We start from the raw sequence: 22,826 nt of genomic DNA, 5'->3' as shown, positions 1-22,826 counted from the left end.
CCGTTCCCCTAAGAAAAATTTCTGCTATATTGTCTGTAATATGGGTCTCGAAACTATTTTGATGGACTCAGCTAGCCTCTCGCCTGCCACCCTCCCAAAGAAATGTTATGTCTGCTAGCATGTGTGACTTCCCCCTCTTGGTGTAGCCATATTCCTCCAGCATTAGAAGGTCTGGGACTTTATCCATCCAATTTGTCAGTGTCGGTGAATATGGAGTCTTCCAGTGTAATGCTATTAAAGCTTTGGCTCCTGTCAAGCCCATTTGGAGTAAGGTGAGCCTCAGTTTGCACGGTAGTCTCGACAAGTCATTCAGTAGCACGATTCTGGGTGACAGAGATGTCGCCCCCCCAGAAGTGGCTTAAGATAATTCTCTACTGAACTCCAGAGAGATTGGACATTTGGACAATGCCAGCACATGTGGAGGTAGGTGCCTCTCGCCCCACATCCTCGCCAGCACTTCCCTGAAGATTCGAGGTAAATAGATTGTAATCTCACAGGGGTGAGGTACCAGCGTGATAAGACTTTGAAGTTAAGTTCTAGCGAAGCAGGATTTTTTTTTATTGGGTAGAGGTTCAGGCCTGGTGCCCTCAATATGGGTCGCCTATTGTACCCTCCCATCTTGGCATTCAGTGTCTTCTATAGCTTGGGTATTGTTTTCCCAAAAGTAATTAATGCAGCTGTGGACTCTTTCCATTTAAGAAGAAAAACATAAATTATGCTTACCTAATAATTTCCTTTTCTTCTGATGGAAAGACTCCACAGCTCCCCACCCGTCATTTTAAGTGGGGCGTCCTTATTATTCTTCTGGCACCCTTCACCCTGATATTTCTTCTACTGTTCCTTGTTCCTCGGCAGAATGACTGGGGGATGAGGGAAGTGGGGTAGGTATTTAAGCTTTTGGCTGGGTTGTCTTTTCCTCCTCCTGGTGGCCAGGTTCTTATTTCCCAAAAGCAATGAATGCAGCTGTGGACTCTCTCCATCAGAAGAAAAACATAATTTATGCTTACCTGATAAATTCCTTTCTTCTGTAGTGTGATCAGTCCACGGGTCATCATTACTTCTGGGATATTACTCCTCCCCAACAGGAAGTGCAAGAGGATTCACCCAGCAGAGCTGCATATAGCTCCTCCCCTCTACGTCACTCCCAGTCATTCGACCAAGGACCAACGAGAAAGGAGAAGCCAAGGGTGTAGAGGTGACTGGAGTATAACTTAAAAAATATTTACCTGCCTTAAAAACAGGGCGGGCCGTGGACTGATCACACTACAGAAGAAAGGAATTTATCAGGTAAGCATAAATTATGTTTTCTTCTGTTAAGTGTGATCAGTCCACGGGTCATCATTACTTCTGGGATACCAATACCAAAGCAAAAGTACACGGATGACGGGAGGGATAGGCAGGCTCTTTATACAGAAGGAACCACTGCCTGAAGAACCTTTCTCCCAAAAATAGCCTCCGAGGAAGCAAAAGTGTCAAATTTGTAAAATTTGGAAAAAGTATGAAGCGAAGACCAAGTTGCAGCCTTGCAAATCTGCTCAACAGAGGCCTCATTCTTGAAGGCCCAAGTGGAAGCCACAGCTCTAGTAGAATGAGCTGTAATTCTTTCAGGAGGCTGCTGTCCAGCAGTCTCATAAGCTAAACGAATTATGCTACGAAGCCAAAAAGAAAGAGAGGTAGCAGAAGCTTTTTGACTTCTCCTCTGACCAGAGTAAACGACAAACAGAGAAGACGTTTGTCGAAATTCCTTAGTTGCCTGTAAGTAAAATTTTAGAGCACGGACTACGTCCAGGTTGTGCAGTAGACGTTCCTTCTTCGAAGAAGGATTTGGGCACAAAGAAGGAACAACAATCTCTTGATTGATATTCCTGTTAGTGACTACCTTAGGTAAGAACCCAGGTTTAGTACGCAGAACTACCTTATCCGAATGAAAAATCAAATAAGGAGAATCACAATGTAAGGCTGATAATTCAGAGACTCTTCGAGCCGAGGAAATAGCCATTAAAAATAGAACTTTCCAAGATAACAACTTTATATCAATGGAATGAAGGGGTTCAAACGGAACGCCCTGTAAAACATTAAGAACAAGGTTTAAACTCCATGGTGGAGCAACAGTTTTAAACACAGGCTTAATCCTGGCCAAAGCCTGACAAAAAGCCTGGACGTCAGGAACTTCTGACAGACGTTTGTGTAACAGAATGGACAGAGCAGAGATCTGTCCCTTTAATGAACTAGCAGATAAACCCTTTTCTAAACCTTCTTGTAGAAAAGACAATATCCTAGGAATCCTAACCTTACTCCAAGAGTAACCTTTGGATTCACACCAATATAGGTATTTACGCCATATCTTATGGTAAATCCTTCTGGTAACAGGCTTCCTAGCCTGTATTAAGGTATCAATAACTGACTCAGAAAACCCACGTCTTGATAAAATCAAGCGTTCAATTTCCAAGCAGTCAGCTTCAGAGAAGTTAGATTTTGATGTTTGAAAGGACCCTGTATCAGAAGGTCCTGTTTAAGAGGTAGAGACCAAGGTGGACAGGATGACATGTCCACTAGGTCTGCATACCAAGTCCTGCGTGGCCATGCAGGTGCTATTAGAATCACTGATGCTCTCTCCTGTTTGATTCTGGCAATCAATCGAGGAAGCATCGGGAAGGGTGGAAACACGTAAGCCATCCTGAAATCCCAAGGTGCTGTCAGGGCATCTATCAGGACTGCTCCTGGATCCCTGGATCTGGACCCGTAACGAGGGAGCTTGGCGTTCTGTCGAGACGCCATGAGATCTATCTCTGGTTTGCCCCAACGTCGAAGTATTTGGGCAAAGACCTCCGGATGAAGTTCCCACTCCCCCGGATGAAAAGTCTGACGACTTAAGAAATCCGCCTCCCAGTTCTCCACTCCCGGGATGTGGATTGCTGACAGGTGGCAAGAGTGAGACTCTGCCCAGCAAATTATCTTTGATACTTCCATCATTGCTAGGGAGCTTCTTGTCCCTCCCTGATGGTTGATGTAAGCTACAGTTGTGATGTTGTCCGACTGAAACCTGATGAACCCCCGAGTTGTCAACTGGGGCCAAGCCAGGAGTGCATTGAGAACTGCTCTCAATTCCAGAATGTTTATTGGCAGGAGACTCTCCTCCTGACTCCATTGTCCCTGAGCCTTCAGAGAATTCCAGACGGCACCCCAACCTAGAAGGCTGGCGTCTGTTGTTACAATTGTCCAGTCTGGTCTGCTGAATGGCATCCCCCTGGACAGATGTGGCCGAGAAAGCCACCATAGAAGAGAATTTCTGGTCTCTTGATCCAGATTCAGAGAAGGGGACAAGTCTGAGTAATCCCCATTCCACTGACTTAGCATGCACAGTTGCAGTGGTCTGAGGTGTAAGCGTGCAAAGGGTACTATGTCCATTGCCGTTACCATTAAGCCGATTACCTCCATGCATTGAGCCACTGACGGGTGTTGAATGGAATGAAGGGTGCGGCAAGCACTTTGAAGTCTTGTTAGCCTGTCCTCTGTCAGGTAAATCTTCATTTCTACAGAATCTATAAGAGTCCCCAGGAAGGGAACTCTTGTGAGTGGAACGAGTGAACTTTTCTTTTCGTTCACCTTCCATCCATGTGACCTTAGAAATGCCAGTACTAACTCTGTATGAAACTTGGCAGTTTGAAAGCTTGAAGCTTGTATCAGAATGTCGTCTAGGTATGGAGCTATCGAGATTCCCCGCGGTCTTAGTACCGCCAGAAGAGCACCCAGAACCTTTGTGAAGATTCTTGGAGCTGTAGCCAATCCGAAAGGAAGAGCCACAAACTGGTAATGCCTGTCTAGGAAGGCAAACCTTAGGTACCGGTAATGATCTTTGTGAATCGGTATGTGAAGGTAAGCATCTTTTAAATCTACAGTGGTCATGTACTGACCCTCTTGGATCATAGGTAAAATTGTCCGAATAGTCTCCATCTTGAACGATGGAACTCTTAGGAATTTGTTTAGGATCTTTAAGTCCAGGATTGGTCTTAAAGTTCCCTCTTTTTTGGGAACCACAAACAGATTTGAGTAAAACCCTAGTCCCTGTTCCGACCGTGGAACTGGATGGATTACTCCCATTAACAAGAGCTCTTGTACGCAGCGTAGAAACGCCTCTTTCTCCAACATAGGTGTGTCCGGTCCACGGCGTCATCCTTACTTGTGGGATATTCTCTTCCCCAACAGGAAATGGCAAAGAGCCCAGCAAAGCTGGTCACATGATCCCTCCTAGGCTCCGCCTACCCCAGTCATTCTCTTTGCCGTTGTACAGGCAACATCTCCACGGAGATGGCTTAGAGTTTTTTAGTGTTTAACTGTAGTTTTTATTATTCAATCAAGAGTTTGTTATTTTAAAATAGTGCTGGTATGTACTATTTACTCAGAAACAGAAAAGAGATGAAGATTTCTGTTTGTATGAGGAAAATGATTTTAGCAACCGTTACTAAAATCCATGGCTGTTCCACACAGGACTGTTGAGAGGAATTAACTTCAGTTGGGGGAACAGTGAGCAGTCTCTTGCTGCTTGAGGTATGACACATTCTAACAAGACGATGTAATGCTGGAAGCTGTCATTTTCCCTATGGGATCCGGTAAGCCATGTTTATTAAGATAGTAAATAAGGGCTTCACAAGGGCTTATTAAGACTGTAGACTTTTTCTGGGCTAAATCGATTCATTATTAACACATATTTAGCCTTGAGGAATCATTTAATCTGGGTATTTTGATAAGATTATATCGGCAGGCACTATTTTAGACACCTTATTCTTTAGGGGCTTTCCCAAATCATAGGCAGAGCCTCATTTTCGCGCCGGTGTTGCGCACTTGTTTTTGAGAGGCATGTGTGAGGAGCTCTGATACATAGAAAAGACTTTCTGAAGGCGTCATTTGGTATCGTATTCCCCTTTGGGCTTGGTTGGGTCTCAGCAAAGCAGATACCAGGGACTGTAAAGGGGTTAAAGTTAAAAACGGCTCCGGTTCCGTTATTTTAAGGGTTAAAGCTTCCAAATTTGGTGTGCAATACTTTTAAGGCTTTAAGACACTGTGGTGAAATTTTGGTGAATTTTGAACAATTCCTTCATATTTTTTCGCAATTGCAGTAATAAAGTGTGTTCAGTTTAAAATTTAAAGTGACAGTAACGGTTTTATTTTAAAACGTTTTTTGTACTTTGTTATCAAGTTTATGCCTGTTTAACATGTCTGAACTACCAGATAGACTGTGTTCTGAATGTGGGGAAGCCAGAGTTCCTTCTCATTTAAATAAATGTGATTTATGTGACAATGACAATGATGCCCAAGATGATTCCTCAAGTGAGGGGAGTAAGCATGGTACTGCATCATTCCCTCCTTCGTCTACACGAGTCTTGCCCACTCAGGAGGCCCCTAGTACATCTAGCGCGCCAATACTCCTTACTATGCAACAATTAACGGCTGTAATGGATAATTCTGTCAAAAACATTTTAGCCAAAATGCACACTTATCAGCGTAAGCGCGACTGCTCTGTTTTAGATACTGAAGAGCATGACGACGCTGATAATAATGGTTCTGAAGGGCCCCTAAACCAGTCTGAGGGGGCCAGGGAGGTTTTGTCTGAGGGAGAAATTACAGATTCAGGGAACATTTCTCAACAAGCTGAACCTGATGTGATTACGTTTAAATTTAAGTTGGAACATCTCCGCGCTCTGCTTAAGGAGGTATTATCCACTCTGGATGATTGTGACAATTTGGTCATCCCAGAGAAGCTATGTAAAATGGACAAGTTCCTAGAGGTCCCGGGGCTCCCAGAAGCTTTTCCTATACCCAAGCGGGTGGCGGACATTGTAAATAAAGAATGGGAAAGGCCCGGTATTCCTTTCGTCCCTCCCCCCATATTTAAAAAATTGTTTCCTATGGTCGACCCCAGAAAGGACTTATGGCAGACAGTCCCCAAGGTCGAGGGAGCGGTTTCCACTTTAAACAAACGCACCACTATACCCATAGAAGATAGTTGTGCTTTCAAAGATCCTATGGATAAAAAATTAGAAGGTTTACTTAAAAAGATGTTTGTTCAGCAGGGTTTCCTTCTACAACCAATTTCATGCATTGTCCCTGTCGCTACAGCCGCATGTTTCTGGTTCGATGAGCTGGTAAAGGCGGTCGATAGTGATTCTCCTCCTTATGAGGAGATTATGGACAGAATCAATGCTCTCAAATTGGCTAATTCTTTCACCCTAGACGCCACTTTGCAATTGGCTAGGTTAGCGGCTAAGAATTCTGGGTTTGCTATTGTGGCGCGCAGAGCGCTTTGGTTGAAATCTTGGTCAGCTGATGCGTCTTCCAAGAACAAGCTACTTAACATTCCTTTCAAGGGGAAAACGCTGTTTGGCCCTGACTTGAAAGAGATTATCTCTGATATCACTGGGGGTAAGGGCCATGCCCTTCCTCAGGATCGGCCTTTCAAGGCCAAAAATAAACCTAATTTTCGTCCCTTTCGTAGAAACGGACCAGCCCAAAGTGCTACGTCCTCTAAGCAAGAGGGTAATACTTCTCAAGCCAAGCAAGCTTGGAGACCAATGCAAGGCTGGAACAAGGGAAAGCAGGCCAAGAAACCTGCCACTGCTACCAAGACAGCATGAAATGTTGGCCCCCGATCCGGGACCGGATCTGGTGGGGGGCAGACTCTCTCTCTTCGCTCAGGCTTGGGCAAGAGATGTTCTGGATCCTTGGACACTAGAAATAGTCTCCCAAGGTTATCTTCTGGAATTCAAGGGGCTTCCCCCAAGGGGGAGGTTCCACAGGTCTCGGTTGTCTTCAGACCACATAAAAAGACAGGCATTCTTACATTGTGTAGAAGACCTGTTAACAATGGGAGTGATTCATCCTGTTCCATTAGGAGAACAAGGGATGGGGTTCTACTCCAATCTGTTCATAGTTCCCAAAAAAGAGGGAACGTTCAGACCAATCTTAGATCTCAAGATCTTAAACAAGTTTCTCAAGGTTCCATCGTTCAAGATGGAAACCATTCGAACAATTCTTCCTTCCATCCAGGAAGGTCAATTCATGACCACGGTGGATTTAAAGGATGCGTATCTACATATTCCTATCCACAAGGAACATCATCGGTTCCTAAGGTTCGCATTCCTGGACAAGCATTACCAGTTCGTGGCGCTTCCTTTCGGATTAGCCACTGCTCCAAGGATTTTCACAAAGGTACTAGGGTCCCTTCTAGCTGTGCTAAGACCAAGGGGCATTGCTGTAGTACCTTACTTGGACGACATTCTGATTCAAGCGTCGTCCCTTCCTCAAGCAAAGGCTCACACGGACATCGTCCTGGCCTTTCTCAGATCTCACGGATGGAAAGTGAACGTGGAAAAGAGTTCTCTATCTCCGTCAACAAGGGTTCCCTTCTTGGGAACAATAATAGACTCCTTAGAAATGAGGATTTTTCTGACAGAGGCCAGAAAAACAAGACTTCTAGACTCTTGTCGGATACTTTATTCCGTTCCTCTTCCTTCCATAGCGCAGTGCATGGAAGTGATAGGTTTGATGGTAGCGGCAATGGACATAGTTCCTTTTGCGCGCATTCATCTAAGACCATTACAACTGTGCATGCTCAGTCAGTGGAATGGGGACTATACAGACTTGTCTCCGAGGATACAAGTAAATCAGAGGACCAGAGACTCACTCCGTTGGTGGCTGTCCCTGGACAACCTGTCACAAGGGATGACCTTCCGCAGACCAGAGTGGGTCATTGTCACGACCGACGCCAGTCTGATGGGCTGGGGCGCGGTCTGGGGATCCCTGAAAGCTCAGGGTCTTTGGTCTCGGGAAGAATCTCTTCTACCGATAAATATTCTGGAACTGAGAGCGATATTCAATGCTCTCAAGGCTTGGCCTCAGCTAGCGAGGGCCAAGTTCATACGGTTTCAATCAGACAACATGACAACTGTTGCGTACATCAACCATCAGGGGGGAACAAGGAGTTCCCTGGCGATGGAAGAAGTGACCAAAATCATTCAATGGGCGGAGTCTCACTCCTGCCACCTGTCTGCAATCCACATCCCAGGAGTGGAAAATTGGGAAGCGGATTTTCTGAGTCGTCAGACATTGCATCCGGGGGAGTGGGAACTCCATCCGGAAATCTTTGCCCAAATCACTCAACTGTGGGGCATTCCAGACATGGATCTGATGGCCTCTCGTCAGAACTTCAAAGTTCCTTGCTACGGGTCCAGATCCAGGGATCCCAAGGCGGCTCTAGTGGATGCACTAGTAGCACCTTGGACCTTCAAACTAGCTTATGTATTCCCGCCGTTTCCTCTCATCCCCAGGCTGGTAGCCAGGATCAATCAGGAGAGGGCGTCGGTGATCTTGATAGCTCCTGCGTGGCCACGCAGGACTTGGTATGCAGATCTGGTGAATATGTCATCGGCTCCACCATGGAAGCTACCTTTGAGACGAGACCTTCTTGTTCAAGGTCCGTTCGAACATCCGAATCTGGTCTCACTCCAGCTGACTGCTTGGAGATTGAACGCTTGATCTTATCGAAGCGAGGGTTCTCAGATTCTGTTATCGATACTCTTGTTCAGGCCAGAAAGCCTGTAACTAGAAAGATTTACCACAAAATTTGGAAAAAATATATCTGTTGGTGTGAATCTAAAGGATTCCCTTGGGACAAGGTTAAGATTCCTAAGATTCTATCCTTCCTTCAAGAAGGATTGGAAAAAGGATTATCTGCAAGTTCCCTGAAGGGACAGATTTCTGCCTTGTCTGTGTTACTTCACAAAAAGCTGGCAGCTGTGCCAGATGTTCAAGCCTTTGTTCAGGCTCTGGTTAGAATCAAGCCTGTTTACAAACCTTTGACTCCTCCTTGGAGTCTCAACTTAGTTCTTTCAGTACTTCAGGGGGTTCCGTTTGAACCCTTACATTCCGTTGATATTAAGTTATTATCTTGGAAAGTTTTGTTTTTGGTTGCAATTTCTTCTGCTAGAAGAGTTTCAGAATTATCTGCTCTGCAGTGTTCTCCTCCTTATCTGGTGTTCCATGCAGATAAGGTGGTTTTACGTACTAAACCTGGTTTTCTTCCAAAAGTTGTTTCTAACAAAAACATTAACCAGGAGATTATCGTACCTTCTCTGTGTCCGAAACCAGTTTCAAAGAAGGAACGTTTGTTGCACAATTTAGATGTTGTTCGCGCTCTAAAATTCTATTTAGACGCTACAAAGGATTTTAGACAAACATCTTCCTTGTTTGTTGTTTATTCCGGTAAAAGGAGAGGTCAAAAAGCAACTTCTACCTCTCTCTCTTTTTGGATTAAAAGCATCATCAGATTGGCTTACGAGACTGCCGGACGGCAGCCTCCCGAAAGAATCACAGCTCATTCCACTAGGGCTGTGGCTTCCACATGGGCCTTCAAGAACGAGGCTTCTGTTGATCAGATATGTAGGGCAGCAACTTGGTCTTCACTGCACACTTTTACCAAATTTTACAAGTTTGATACTTTTGCTTCTTCTGAGGCTATTTTTGGGAGAAAGGTTTTGCAAGCCGTGGTGCCTTCCATCTAGGTGACCTGATTTGCTCCCTCCCATCATCCGTGTCCTAAAGCTTTGGTATTGGTTCCCACAAGTAAGGATGACGCCGTGGACCGGACACACCTATGTTGGAGAAAACAGAATTTATGTTTACCTGATAAATTACTTTCTCCAACGGTGTGTCCGGTCCACGGCCCGCCCTGGTTTTTTAATCAGGTCTGATAATTTATTTTCTTTAACTACAGTCACCACGGTATCATATGGTTTCTCCTATGCAAATATTCCTCCTTAACGTCGGTCGAATGACTGGGGTAGGCGGAGCCTAGGAGGGATCATGTGACCAGCTTTGCTGGGCTCTTTGCCATTTCCTGTTGGGGAAGAGAATATCCCACAAGTAAGGATGACGCCGTGGACCGGACACACCGTTGGAGAAAGTAATTTATCAGGTAAACATAAATTCTGTTTTCTTTGTCTGGATTGTTGACAACCTTGACAGATGAAATCTCTCTCTTGGAGGAGAGTATTTGAAGTCCAGAAGGTATCCCTGAGATATTATCTCTAGCGCCCAGGGATCCTGGACATCTCTTGCCCAAGCCTGGGCGAAGAGAGAAAGTCTGCCCCCCACTAGATCCGATCCCGGATCGGGGGCCCTCAATTCATGCTGTTTTAGGGGCAGCAGCAGGTTTCCTGGCCTGCTTGCCCTTGTTCCAAGACTGGTTAGGTCTCCAGTTTTGTCTGTAGCGAGCAACAGATCCTTCTTGCTTTGGGGCAGAGGAAGTTGATGCTGCTCCTGCTTTGAAATTCCGAAAGGAACGAAAATTAGACTGTTTGGCCTTAGGTTTGGCCCTGTCTTGAGGCAGGGCGTGGCCTTTACCTCCTGTAATGTCAGCGATAATTTCTTTCAAACCAGGCCCAAATAAGGACTGCCCTTTAAAAGCTATATTAAGCAATTTAGACTTAGAAGTAACATCAGCTGACCAGGATTTTAGCCACAGCGCCCTGCGTGCCTGAATGGCGAATCCTGAATTCTTAGCCGTAAGTTTAGTTAAATGTACTACGGCCTCCGAAATGAATGAATTGGCTAGTTTAAGGACTCTAAGCCTGTCCGTAATGTCGTCCAGAGTAGCTGAACTAATGTTCTCTTCCAGAGACTCAATCCAGAATGCCGCTGCAGCCGTGACCGGCGCAATGCATGCAAGGGGTTGCAATATAAAACCTTGTTGAACAAACATTTTCTTAAGGTAACCCTCTAATTTTTTATCCATTGGATCTGAAAAAGCACAGCTATCCTCCACCGGGATAGTGGTACGCTTAGCTAAAGTAGAAACTGCTCCCTCCACCTTAGGGACCGTTTGCCATAAGTCCCGTGTGGTGGCGTCTATTGGAAACATTTTTCTAAATATCGGAGGGGGTGAGAACGGCACACCGGGTCTATCCCACTCCTTAGTAACAATTTCAGTAAGTCTCTTAGGTATAGGAAAAACATCAGTACTCGCCGGTACCGCAAAATATTTATCCAACCTACACATTTTCTCTGGTATTGCAACTGTGTTACAATCATTCAGAGCCGCTAACACCTCCCCTAGTAATACACGGAGGTTTTCCAGCTTAAATTTAAAATTTGAAATATCTGAATCCAGTCTGTTTGGATCAGAACCGTCACCCACAGAATGAAGTTCTCCGTCCTCATGTTCTGCCACCTGTGACGCAGTGTCTGACATGGCCCTAATATTATCAGCGCACTCTGTTCTCACCCCAGAGTGATCACGTTTGCCTCTTAGTTCTGGTAATTTGGCCAAAACTTCAGTCATAACAGTGGCCATATCTTGTAAAGTTATCTGTAATGGCCGCCCAGCTGTACTGGGCGCCACCATATCACGCACCTCCCGAGCGGGAGATGCAGGTACTGACACGTGAGGCGAGTTAATCGGCATAACTCTCCCCTCGTTGTTTGGTGAAATTTGTTCAATTTGTACAGATTGACTTTTATTTAAAGTAGCATCAATACAGTTAGTACATAAATTTCTATTGGGCTCCACTTTGGCATTGCAACAAATGACGCAGGTATCTTCCTCTGAATCAGACATGTTTAACACACTAGCAAATAAACTTGCAACTTGGAATACAATTCTATTAGAATATTATTAAAAACGTACTGTGCCTTTAAGAAGCACAGAAGATTTATGACAGTTGAAAATTAATAAATTGAAACAGTTATAGCCTCAATCCTTGTAAACAACACAACTTTAGCAAAGGTTTGATCCCATTAGCAAAAGACAACTAATTCTGAAAGCAGAAAAAAATTACAGAATAAACGTTTTTTATCTCAGTCAACTATAATCTCACAGCTCTGCTGAGAGAAATTACCTCCCTCAAAACAAGTTTTGAAGACCCCTGAGTTCTGTAGAGATGAACCGGATCATGCAGGAAATACAATGAGCTGCTGACTGAAATTTCTGATGCGTAGCAAAAGCGCCAAAAAACGGCCCCTCCCCCTCACACACAGCAGTGAGAGAGAACAGAAACTGTCAGAAAAAAGATCAAGCAACTGCCAAGTGGAAAAATAGTGCCCAAACATTTATTCACTCAGTACCTCAGCAAATGAAAACGATTTTACATTCCAGCAAAAACGTTAAACATAATTTCTTAGTTATTAAAAAGTTTTATGTACTTCTTACAGTGTAATTCCAGTGAAGTACCATTCCCCAGAATACTGAAGTGTAAAGTATACATACATGAAATTATATCGGTATGGCAGGATTTTCTCATCAATTCCATTGTCAGAAAATAAAAGCTGCTACATACCTCTATGCAGATTCATCTGCCCGCTGTCCCCTGATCTGAAGTTTACCTCTCCTCAGATGGCCGAGAAACAGCAATATGATCTTAACTACTCCGGCTAAAATCATAGAAAAACTCTGGTAGATTCTTCTTCAAACTCTGCCAGAGAGGTAATAACACACTCCGGTGCTATTTTAAAATAACAAACTTTTGATTGAAGATATAAAACTAAGTATAATCACCATAGTCCTCTCACACATCCTATCTAGTCGTTGGGTGCAAGAGAATGACTGGGAGTGACGTAGAGGGGAGGAGCTATATGCAGCTCTGCTGGGTGAATCCTCTTGCACTTCCTGTTGGGGAGGAGTAATATCCCAGAAGTAATGATGACCCGTGGACTGATCACACTTAACAGAAGAAAGGAAATTATCAGGTAAGGATAATTTATGTTTCCCACATTGATGACTTCCTCTTAGAGAAGATCTTCCTTTTTCAAGGATTTCTCAGGATTTCAAATCCCTCAATTTGATGGCCTGGCGATTGTTTACCTAATGCTGTCCCAAAGCTTTTTGACTGATAGCTTATTGTTTATGCTAACTAGGGATACCGTTAAAATTTATTTTCTTATTCCTAGTTTTAAATTCCTGTGGGATGGTTTGTGGAAAGGCTTGTCAGCTAGTTTTCTTAAAGGTCAGGTTTTGTCCATATTTCTTAAAGGGACACAGAACCCAAATTTTTTCTTTTGTGATTCAGATAGAGCATGCAATTTTAAGCAACTTTCTAATTTACTCCTATTATCAAATTTTCTTCATTCTCTTGGAATCTTTATTTGAAATGCAAGAATGTAAGTTTAGATACCGGCCCATTTTTGTGAACAACCTGAGTTGTCCTTGCTGATTGGTGGATAAATTCATCCACCAATAAAAAAAAAGTGCTGTCCAGAGTACTGAACCAAAAAAAGCTTAGCTTCAAATAAAGATAGCAAGAGAAGAAAAATTGATAATACGAGTAAATTAGAAAGTTGCTTAAAATGGCATACTCCATCTGAATCACGAAAGAAAATTTTTGGGTTCAGTGTCACTTTAAGAGTTTTGCCAATATTCATGATATCCAGGCTCTGATCAGAATTAGCCCAGTTTCTCCTCCATAAAATCTTATCTGGTTTTGAGGTATTTTTCAAGCCCCTTTCTTTGTGTTCATGGTTTAGATCTTCTACCTTTATTTTCACTGGAAGGCTCTTTTTCTCTTAGCCATCTCTTCAGTCAGAAGAGTTTCTGAACTCTCAGCTTTATCTTGCAACCTCCTGGCTGTTCGCTTTACCTATCCCTTTCTTCCCTAGGTGGTGTCTTCAGATACTATCAGCCAGGTGATTTACAACTTGCATGTTGTGGGAGCTTACGATTCTAGGTTTATGTCATAGAGGTCATTTTAGACTTTCCTCTTCTCTGTTCATCAGACGCTATGACAGTTCACTTCTTGGTTTAAAGAAATATGAAACCCAAACATTTTCTTCTGTGATTCAGACAGAGCATACAATTAAAAAAAAAAAAAAAGTTTCCAATGTACTTGTTATCAAATTTGCTTCTTTCCCATGATAGTCTGTGTTGAAGAGATACCTAGATAGGCATCCAGAGCACTAAATGCTGCCATCTAGTGTTCTTGCAAAACTGTTGCCATATAGTGCACCGGAAATGGTCCGGTTCCAAAGCATATGTCCTTGCTTTTTAACAGATACCAAGAACGTAAAGACACATTTATAATAGAAGTAAATTAGAAAGTTGTTTAAAATTACACAATCTGAGTTTGTGAGTTTCATATTCCTTAATATGTAACGTACACCTGCTTGCGGGGGAAGACTCCCCCTATGCACAGTACTGCTCATTCCACTACGTGAGCCTTCTGAAATGAGGCTTTTGTAGAAAACATTAAGGCAGCTACTTGGTCTTCTTTACAAAATTTTCTAAGTTTTATCTCAAGTCCCTCCCTTTCTTTTTCGTCATTTAGTGTCTTTCCTCCCTTTCTCTTTCCACCATCTACTTGACAATTTATATGACTGCAGATTTAGGGTGAGTGGGAGGGATTTAGGCTCTAGTATGTTTTTGGGGGTGTTTTTGCATCCTAGTGGACTGGAGTGTAATTCCCACATGTGATGTCTCATCTCACTATAATGAAATTTTTTTATTATTATTAATTTGGTTTGCCTATTAATTTTTATTTTTTTCTAGGCCCAGTTTGATGAGAAAATTAAATTGGTGAAAAATGGCACAAAGTTGGGTACACTGGGAGATATTCAAGTTAATTTCCAGGACATTCGGAATATTCCTCCTGTAAGTACTATGTTTAAATCCTAAATCATTATGTATCATCTATAGCTATCTGGCCGGCTGCCTATCAAAATTACATAATCTAATAAGTATAAGTATATCCTTAAAGGGACTGTCAACACCAGAATTTTTGTTGTTTAAAAAACTAGATAATCCCTTTATCACCCATTCCCCAGTTTTGCATAACCAACAAAGTTATAATACACGTATTGTATCTAAGCCTCTGCAGACTGCCCCCTTATTTCAGTTTATTTGACAGACTTGCATTTTAGCCAATCAGTGCCCACTCCTCAGATAACATTGAGCTCACACATGTGAATTTACTATGTGAAACACATGAACTAATGCTCTCTAGTTGTTAAAAAAACTGTCAAAATGCTTTCAGATTAGAGGCGGCCATCAAGGTCTAAGAAATTTAGCATATGAACCTCCTAGGTTTAGCTTTCAACTAAGAATACCAAGAGAACAAAGCAAAATTGGTGATACAAGTAAATTGGAAAGTTGTTTAAAATTGCATGCCCTATTTGAATCATGAAATATTTTTTTGGACTTGACTGTCCCTTTAATATATAGTTTTTGTATATGGTTTTGCTTATGGTTATAATAAAATGTTATACTGATAGAGAGTGGAAGATGGATGGGGGGGGGAGAATATAAAGAGAGGGATTGGGGTTTAGCCATTTTGCATACCAGGTCTGCCATTTGTTGCACTACACTATACAAATTATTTTTCTAAAACTTCTCATCGGATGACACATGGTTCCTGCTAAACTTCACAACCACCCAGCTGATTTTAATTCCAATAACAAAACATGTACAGTCTTTTTATACTTTTTGAGTCACCACTTCCTACTGAGCAATGTGCAAGAATTCAAAGAATAAACATGTATACATTTGTGATTGGCTGATGGCTGTCACATGATTCAGGGGGAGTGGAAATAGACTTTATTTTAATTATCATTAAATACATGTTAAATTATGCAATTAATTTGTGCTTTAGATTGCAGAATTTGTTTTTAATATCAGAATCTCTTACTTTGCCCCCACCCAGCTACTTTATAGCAATAACATTTTCTGTGGAGGACACTGGAACCTTTATTTTGCATATGATTTAAAGGGACAGTCAAGTCAAAATTACATTTTCATGATTCAGATAGAGCACACAATTTTAAACAACTTTCCAATCCACTTTCATTATCTAAATGTGCACAATATTTTTATATGCACACTTTCTGTGGCACCAACTCCTACTGAGCATGTTCAAGATTCACATGCTATACCTATATGCGTTTTATGATTGGCCGATGGCTGTCACATGATGCATTAGGAAGGAAAATGTAACTGACATTTGTCAGTTTGAATTTAAAATGCTTTTGCATCGTCTTTATATTATGCATTTATTGATTATACTAATCTACTGTGTTTAGTGGTGCTTTTGCTATTTATTTCGTTCTGCTAATAGTTTGTTGTTGTACTACTATGTTCTGTATTTGCCGTTTAAAATCTATATTTGCCTTTGACACTAATATGGGCTCCCAGCTTCCCTTTATGGGGATCAACCCATTAATACTCTAACGTTGGACTCTCTTGACTTTTTTTCTTGAACCCCTGAATGATTTCATGTTTTTAGTTCTGTGATGTTTTATATTGTTGTACTCTTAATGGAAAAACTCAATGAAACGTTATACTGAATAAGCAAGATCATGATGTATATTATTTAAAGGTTCCATGTAAAATGTATATGGTTTGCTTTATCAGTTACATTTCTCTTGTAAAGGTGTATCCAGTCCACGGGTTCATCCATTACTTGTGGGATATTCTCCTTCCCAACAGGAAGCTGCAAGAGGACACCCACAGCAGAGCTGTCTATATAGCTCCTCCCCTAACTGCCACTCCCAGTCATTCTCTTGCAGCTCTCGACAAGAAAGGAAGTATCAAGAGAGATGTGGTGACTTAGTGTAGTTTTTACCTTCAATCAAAAGTTTGTTATTTTTAAACGGTACCGGCGTTATACTGTTTTTACTCTCAGGCAGAAATTGGAAGAAGACTTCTGCCTGGAGGTTTGATGATCTTAGCGGTTTGTTACTAAGGTCCATTGCTGTTCTCACAGATAACTGAAGAGTATGGAAAGAAAACTTCAGTTGGGGGGACGGTCTGCAGATTGCCTGCTTTGAGGTATGTTCAGTATATTTTTTTCTAGAGAGATAAGGTCTAGAAAATGCTGACAGTGCCTGGTATATTTAAGGTAAGCCTGATACAGTGATTTAACAACAACTGGGATCATGCTTGCAAAAAGGGATAATATTCATGTTAATACCTATATTACTTAGTGTAAAAACGTTTGCATGATTTATAAATAAAAACGTTTTTTCTCTGAGGGTGATAAATCTTTATTTGGGGCCTAATTTCCACATGGCTTGTTAGATTACTCCTAGGAGTACTTTTTTAAGGCCCTCTGACTTTGAGTGCATGGTGGGAGGGGCCTATTTTCATTTTCAGTCTGAGACATCCAGCTTCCCTGAAGGAGTCCTCTGGCTTATAGGACCTCTATAGAGGGGGTTTTTCCTGCAAAATCGTTTTTAAGGGCAGGTAGGAGCCACAGCGGCAGTGTGTTTGACTGTTTAACAGGTTAATTCGTTTTTGGGCCTGAGGGGTTAATCATCCATTTGCAAGTGGGTGCAATGCTGCTTTAGTCCCTTATACACACTGTAAAAATTTCGTAGAGTTTACTACTTTTTTTCACTGTTTTGCAGTTTATGTGGTAGTTTTTTTCTCTTAAAGGCACAGTACCGTTTTTTATTATTGCTTTTTTCACATTTATTAAAGTGTTTTCCAAGCTTGCTGGTCTCATTACTAGTCTGTTAAACATGTCTGACATAGAGGAATCTCCTTGATCATTATGTTTAGAAGCCATTGTGGAACCCCCTCTTAGAATGTGTACCAAATGCACTGACCTTTCTATAAGTTATAAAGACCATATTATGGCTTTTAAAGATTTATCACCTGAGGTTTCTGAGACTGACAAAAGGGAGGTTATGCCATCTAGCTCTCCCCACGTGTCAGAACCTATAACTCCCGCTCAAGGGACGCCAAGTACATCTAGCGCGTCCAATGCGTTTACTTTACAAGACATGGCGGCAGTTATGAATCATACCCTCACAGAGGTATTGTCCAAACTGCCAGGGTTACAAGGAAAGCGGGACAGCTCTGGGGCTAGAACAAATACAGAGCTTTAGTAGCTATGTCTGATATACCCTCACAATGTGCAGAAGTTGAAGCAGGAGAGCTTCTATCTGTGGGTGACTTCTCTGATTCAGGGAAGGCGTTACTTCAGTCTGACTCTGAAATGACAGCATTTAAATTTAAGCTTGAACACCTCCGGGTGTTGCTCAGGGAGGTTTTAGCGACTCTGGATGACTATGACACCATTGTAGTCCCAGAGAAATTGTGTAAAATGGACAAATACTTTGCAGTGCCTGTTTACACTGATGTTTTTCCAATCCCTAAGAGGTTATCAGAAATTATTACTAAGGAATGGGATAGACCAGGTGTGCCGTTCTCTCCCCCTCCTGCTTTTATGAAAATGTTTCCTATAGATGCCGCTACACGGGACTTGTGGCAGACGGTCCCTAAGGTGGAGGGAGCAGTCTCTACCCTAGCTAAGCGTACAACTATTCCTGTCAAGGACAGTTGTGCTTTCCTAGATCCTATGGATAAGAAATTAGAGGGTTTCCTTAAGAAAATCTTTATACAACAAGGTTTTATTCTCCAGCCTCTTGCATGCATTGCCCCAGTCACTGCTGCAGCGGCTTTCTGGTTCGAGTCTCTGGAGGAGGCTTTACAGGTAGAGACCCCGTTGGATGATATCCTTGACAGGCTTAAAGCTCTTAAGTTAGCCAATTCATTTATTTCTGACGCCGTTTTTCATTTAACCAAGCTAACGGCTAAAAATTCAGGTTTTGCCATTCAGGCACGTAGGACGCTATGGCTTAAATCCTGGTCAGCTGATGTCACTTCAAAGTCTAAACTTCTCAAGATCCCCTTCAAAAGGCAGACCCTATTTGGGCCTGGACTGAAGGAGATCATTTCTGATATTACAGTAGGAAAGGGCCACGCCCTTCCCCAGGATAGGTCCAACAAGTTAAGGACCAAACAGACTCATTTTCTTTCCTTTCGAAACTTCAAGAGTGGCGCAGCTTCATCTTCCTCTTCTACAAAACAAGAGGGAAATTTTGCCCAGTCCAAGCCAGTCTGGAGACCTAACCAGGCTTGGAACAAGGGGAAACAGGCCAAAAAGCCTGCTGCTGCCTCTAAGACAGTATGAAGGAGTAGCCCCCGATCCGGGACCGGATCTAGTGGGGGGGCAGACTTTCTCTCTTCACCCAGGCTTGGGCAAGAGACGTCCAGGATCCCTGGGCTTTGGAGATTGTTTCCCAGGGATATCTTCTGGATTTCAAAGCTTCATCTCCAAAGGGGAGATTTCATCTCTCACAATTATCTGCAAACCAGATAAAGAGAGAGGCATTCTTACATTGCGTTCAAGACCTACTAGTTATGGGAGTGATCCACCCAGTTCCAAAGGAGGGGCAGGGCTTCTATTCAAATCTGTTTATAGTTCCCAAGAAAGAGGGAACTTTCAGACCAATCTTGGATCTCAAGATCCTAAACAAATTTCTCAGGGTCCCATCCTTCAAGATGGAGGCTATTCGAACCATCCTACCTATGATCCAGGAGGGTCAATATATGACTACCGTGGATTTAAAGGATGCTTATCTACATATTCCGATACACAGGGATCATCATCAGTTTCTCAGGTTCACCTTCCTAGACAGGCATTACCAGTTTGTGGCTCTTCCCTTCGGGTTAGCCACGGCACCAAGAATCTTTACGAAGGTTCTAGGGTCCCTTCTGGCGGTTCTAAGACAGCAGGGTATAGCAGTAGCCCCTTACTTAGACGACATCCTGATACAGGCGTCAACTTTTCATATCGCCAGGTCCCATACGGACATTGTTCTGGCATTCCTATGGTCTCACGGGTGGAAGGTGAACGAAAGAAAGAGTTCTCTCTCACCTCTCACAAGAGTTTCCTTCCTAGGAACTCTGATAGATTCAGTAGAAATGTAGATTTATCTGACAGAGGTCAGGTTGTCAAAACTTCTAACTTCCTGCCGTGCTCTTTATTCCATTTCTCGTCCGTCAGTGGCTCAGTGTATGGAGGTAATCAGATTAATGGTAGCGGCAATGGACATAGTTCCGTTTGCCCGCCTACATCTTAGACCACTGCAACTTTGCATGCTCAATCAGTGGAATGGGGATTACACAGATTTGTCCCCTCTACTAAATCTGGATCAAGAGACCAGGGATTCTCTTCTCTGGTGGCTATCTCGGGTCCATCTGTCCAAGGGAATGAGTTTCCGCAGGCCAGAATGGACTATAGTAACGACAGATGCCAGCCTTCTGGGCTGGGCTGCAGTCTGGAACTCCCTGAAGGCTCAGGGTTCGTGGACTCAGGAGGAGGCCCTCCTTCCGATAAACATTCTGGAACTAAGAGCGATATTCAATGCTCTTCAGGCTTGGCCTCAGCTAGCTGCGGTCAGGTTCATCAGATTTCAGTCGGACATCATCACGACTGTAGCCTATACCAACCATCAGGGGGGAACAAGGAGCCCCCTGGCAATGTTGGAGGTTTCAAAGATAATTCTATGGGCAGAGGTTCACTCTTGCCATCTCTCGGCTATCCATATCCCAGGAGTAGAGAACTTGGAGGCGGATTTTCTAAGTCGGCAGACTTTTTCATCCGGGGGAGTGGGAGCTCCATCCGGAGGTATTTGCCCAGTTGATCCAACTTTGGGGCAAACCAGAACTGGATCTCATGGCGTCTCGTCAGAACGCCAAGCTTCCTTGTTACGGGTCCAGGTCCAGGGATCCCAAGGCAGCGCTGATAGATGCTCTAGCAGCGCCCTGGTCCTTCAGCCTGGCTTATGTGTTTCCACTGTTTCCTCTGCTCCCTCGTCTGATTGCCAAGATCAAGCAGGAGAGAGCTTTGGTGATCTTGATAGCCCCTGCGTGGCCACGCAGGACTTGGTATGCAGATCTGGTGGACATGTCATCCTTTCCACCATGGATTCTGCCGCTAAGGCAGGACCTTCTACTTCAAGGTTCCTTCAAACATCCAAATCTAATTTCTCTACGTCTGACTGCTTGAAGATTGAACGCTTGATTCTATCAAAGCGTGGTTTTTCCGAATCAGTCATTGATACCTTAATTCAGGCTCGAAAGCCTGTCACCAGGAAAATCTATCATAAGATATGGTGTAAATATCTTCATTGGTGTGAATCCAAGGGTTACTCATGGAGTAAGGTCAGGATTCCTAGGTTATTATCTTTTCTCCAAGAAGGATTGGAGAAGGGATTGTCAGCTAGTTCCTTAAAGGGACAGATTTCTGCTCTGTCTATCCTTTTGCACAAACGTCTGTCTGAGGTTCCAGATGTTCAGGCGTTTTGTCAGGCTCTGGTTAGAATCAAGCCTGTGTTTAAACCTGTTGCTCCACCATGGAGTTTAAATTTAGTTCTTCAAGGGGTTCCGTTTGAACCTTTGCATTCCATAGATATTAAGCTTTTATCTTGGAAAGTTCTATTTTTAGTAGCTATCTCCTCGGCTCGAAGAGTTTCGGAGTTATCTGCTTTACAGTGTGATTCCCCTTATCTGATTTTCCATGCAGATAAGGTAGTTTCGCGTACCAAACCTGGGTTTCTGCCTAAGGTGGTATCTAATAAGAATTTCAATCAGGAGATTGTTGTTCCTTCCTTATGTCTTAATCCTTTTTCAAAGAAGGAACGTCTATTACACAATCTTGATGTGGTTCGTGCTTTAAAGTTTTATTTACAAGCTACGAAAGATTTTCGTCAAACATCTGCTTTGTTTGTTGTCTACTCTGGACAGAGGAGAGGCCAAAAGGCTTCGGCAACTTCTCTTTCCTTTTGGCTAAGAAGCATAATTCGCTTAGCTTATGAGACTGCTGGCCAGCAGCCTCCTGAGAGAATTACAGCTCATTCCACTAGAGCAGTAGCTTCCACATGGGCTTTTAATCATGAGGCCTCTGTTGAACAGATTTGTAAGGCGGCGACTTGCTCTTCGCTTCATACCTTTTCTAAATTCTATAAATTTTATACTTTTGCTTCTTCGGAGGCCATTTTTGGGAGAAAGGTCTTACAGGCAGTGGTGCCTTCCGTTTAAGTTCCTGCCTTGTCCCTCCCTTCATCCGTGTCCTAAAGCTTTGGTATTGGTATCCCACAAGTAATGGATGAACCCGTGGACTGGATACACCTTTACAAGAGAAAACAAAATTTATGCTTACCTGATAAATTTATTTCTCTTGTGGTGTATCCAGTCCACGGCCCGCCCTGTCATTTTAAGGCAGGTGTTTTTTATTTTTTAAACTACAGTCACCACTGCACCCTATAGTTTCTCCTTTTTTTCTTGCTTGTCTTCGGTCCAATGACTGGGAGTGGCAGTTAGGGGAGGAGCTATATAGACAGCTCTGCTGTGGGTGTCCTCTTGCAGCTTCCTGTTGGGAAGGAGAATATCCCACAAGTAATGGATGAACCCGTGGACTGGATACACCACAAGAGAAATAAATTTATCAGGTAAGCATAAATTTTGTTTTTTTAATGGGATATGAAATCACAAATTTTTATTTCATGATTCAGATAGAGCATACGATTTTAAACAACTTCGTACTCTTGTTATCTTTTGTTGTAAAGCAGTGGCATATGGCTAGGGGTCCTCCCATTTCTGGAGCACTATATTGCAGCAGTTTTGTATGAATGTTATCCATTTGCAAGAGCACTAGATAGCAGCACTATTTCCTGCCATTTAGTGCACCAGATGCCTACCTACGTATCTCTTCAATATAGAATATCATGGGAACGAAGCAAATTTCATAATAGAATTAAATTGTAAACTTTTTTAAAATAGTATGCTCTACCTGAATCACAAAAGAACACTTTAGTTTTATATCCCTTTTAAGTGTGTCTAAAATATTCAGCCGAATGTGTAATTGTGTTTGAGTTTGTATAATACAAATAAAATGTATAATGGGCAACATTTGCAAGTATGGCCAAGGTGCACTTTGTCATCCCCCGTATATAGATATCTGGTAGATAGAAGTTACAATAAGGTTTTAGTTCTATTTCCT

The 22,826-nt window shown here is 42.7% G+C and overlaps 1 protein-coding gene across 1 annotated transcript in view; it reads left to right on the top strand.

Annotated features, from left to right (window-relative positions):
- TTC3 (tetratricopeptide repeat domain 3) overlaps positions 1–22,826 on the top strand; it is a 410,905-nt gene that overhangs the window by 360,928 nt on the left and 27,151 nt on the right. The window contains exon 38 of the mRNA XM_053705936.1: positions 14,531–14,632. Coding sequence (XP_053561911.1) covers positions 14,531–14,632 — 102 coding nt within the window. The remainder of the gene's footprint in view (positions 1–14,530; positions 14,633–22,826) is intronic.

This window comes from Bombina bombina, chromosome 3 (assembly GCF_027579735.1).
Source record: "Bombina bombina isolate aBomBom1 chromosome 3, aBomBom1.pri, whole genome shotgun sequence".
In the NCBI taxonomy this organism is placed as follows: Eukaryota; Metazoa; Chordata; class Amphibia; order Anura; family Bombinatoridae; genus Bombina; species Bombina bombina.
The sequence above is the reverse complement of the archived record's forward strand: the minus strand, read 5'-3'. Positions and strand labels throughout refer to the sequence as shown.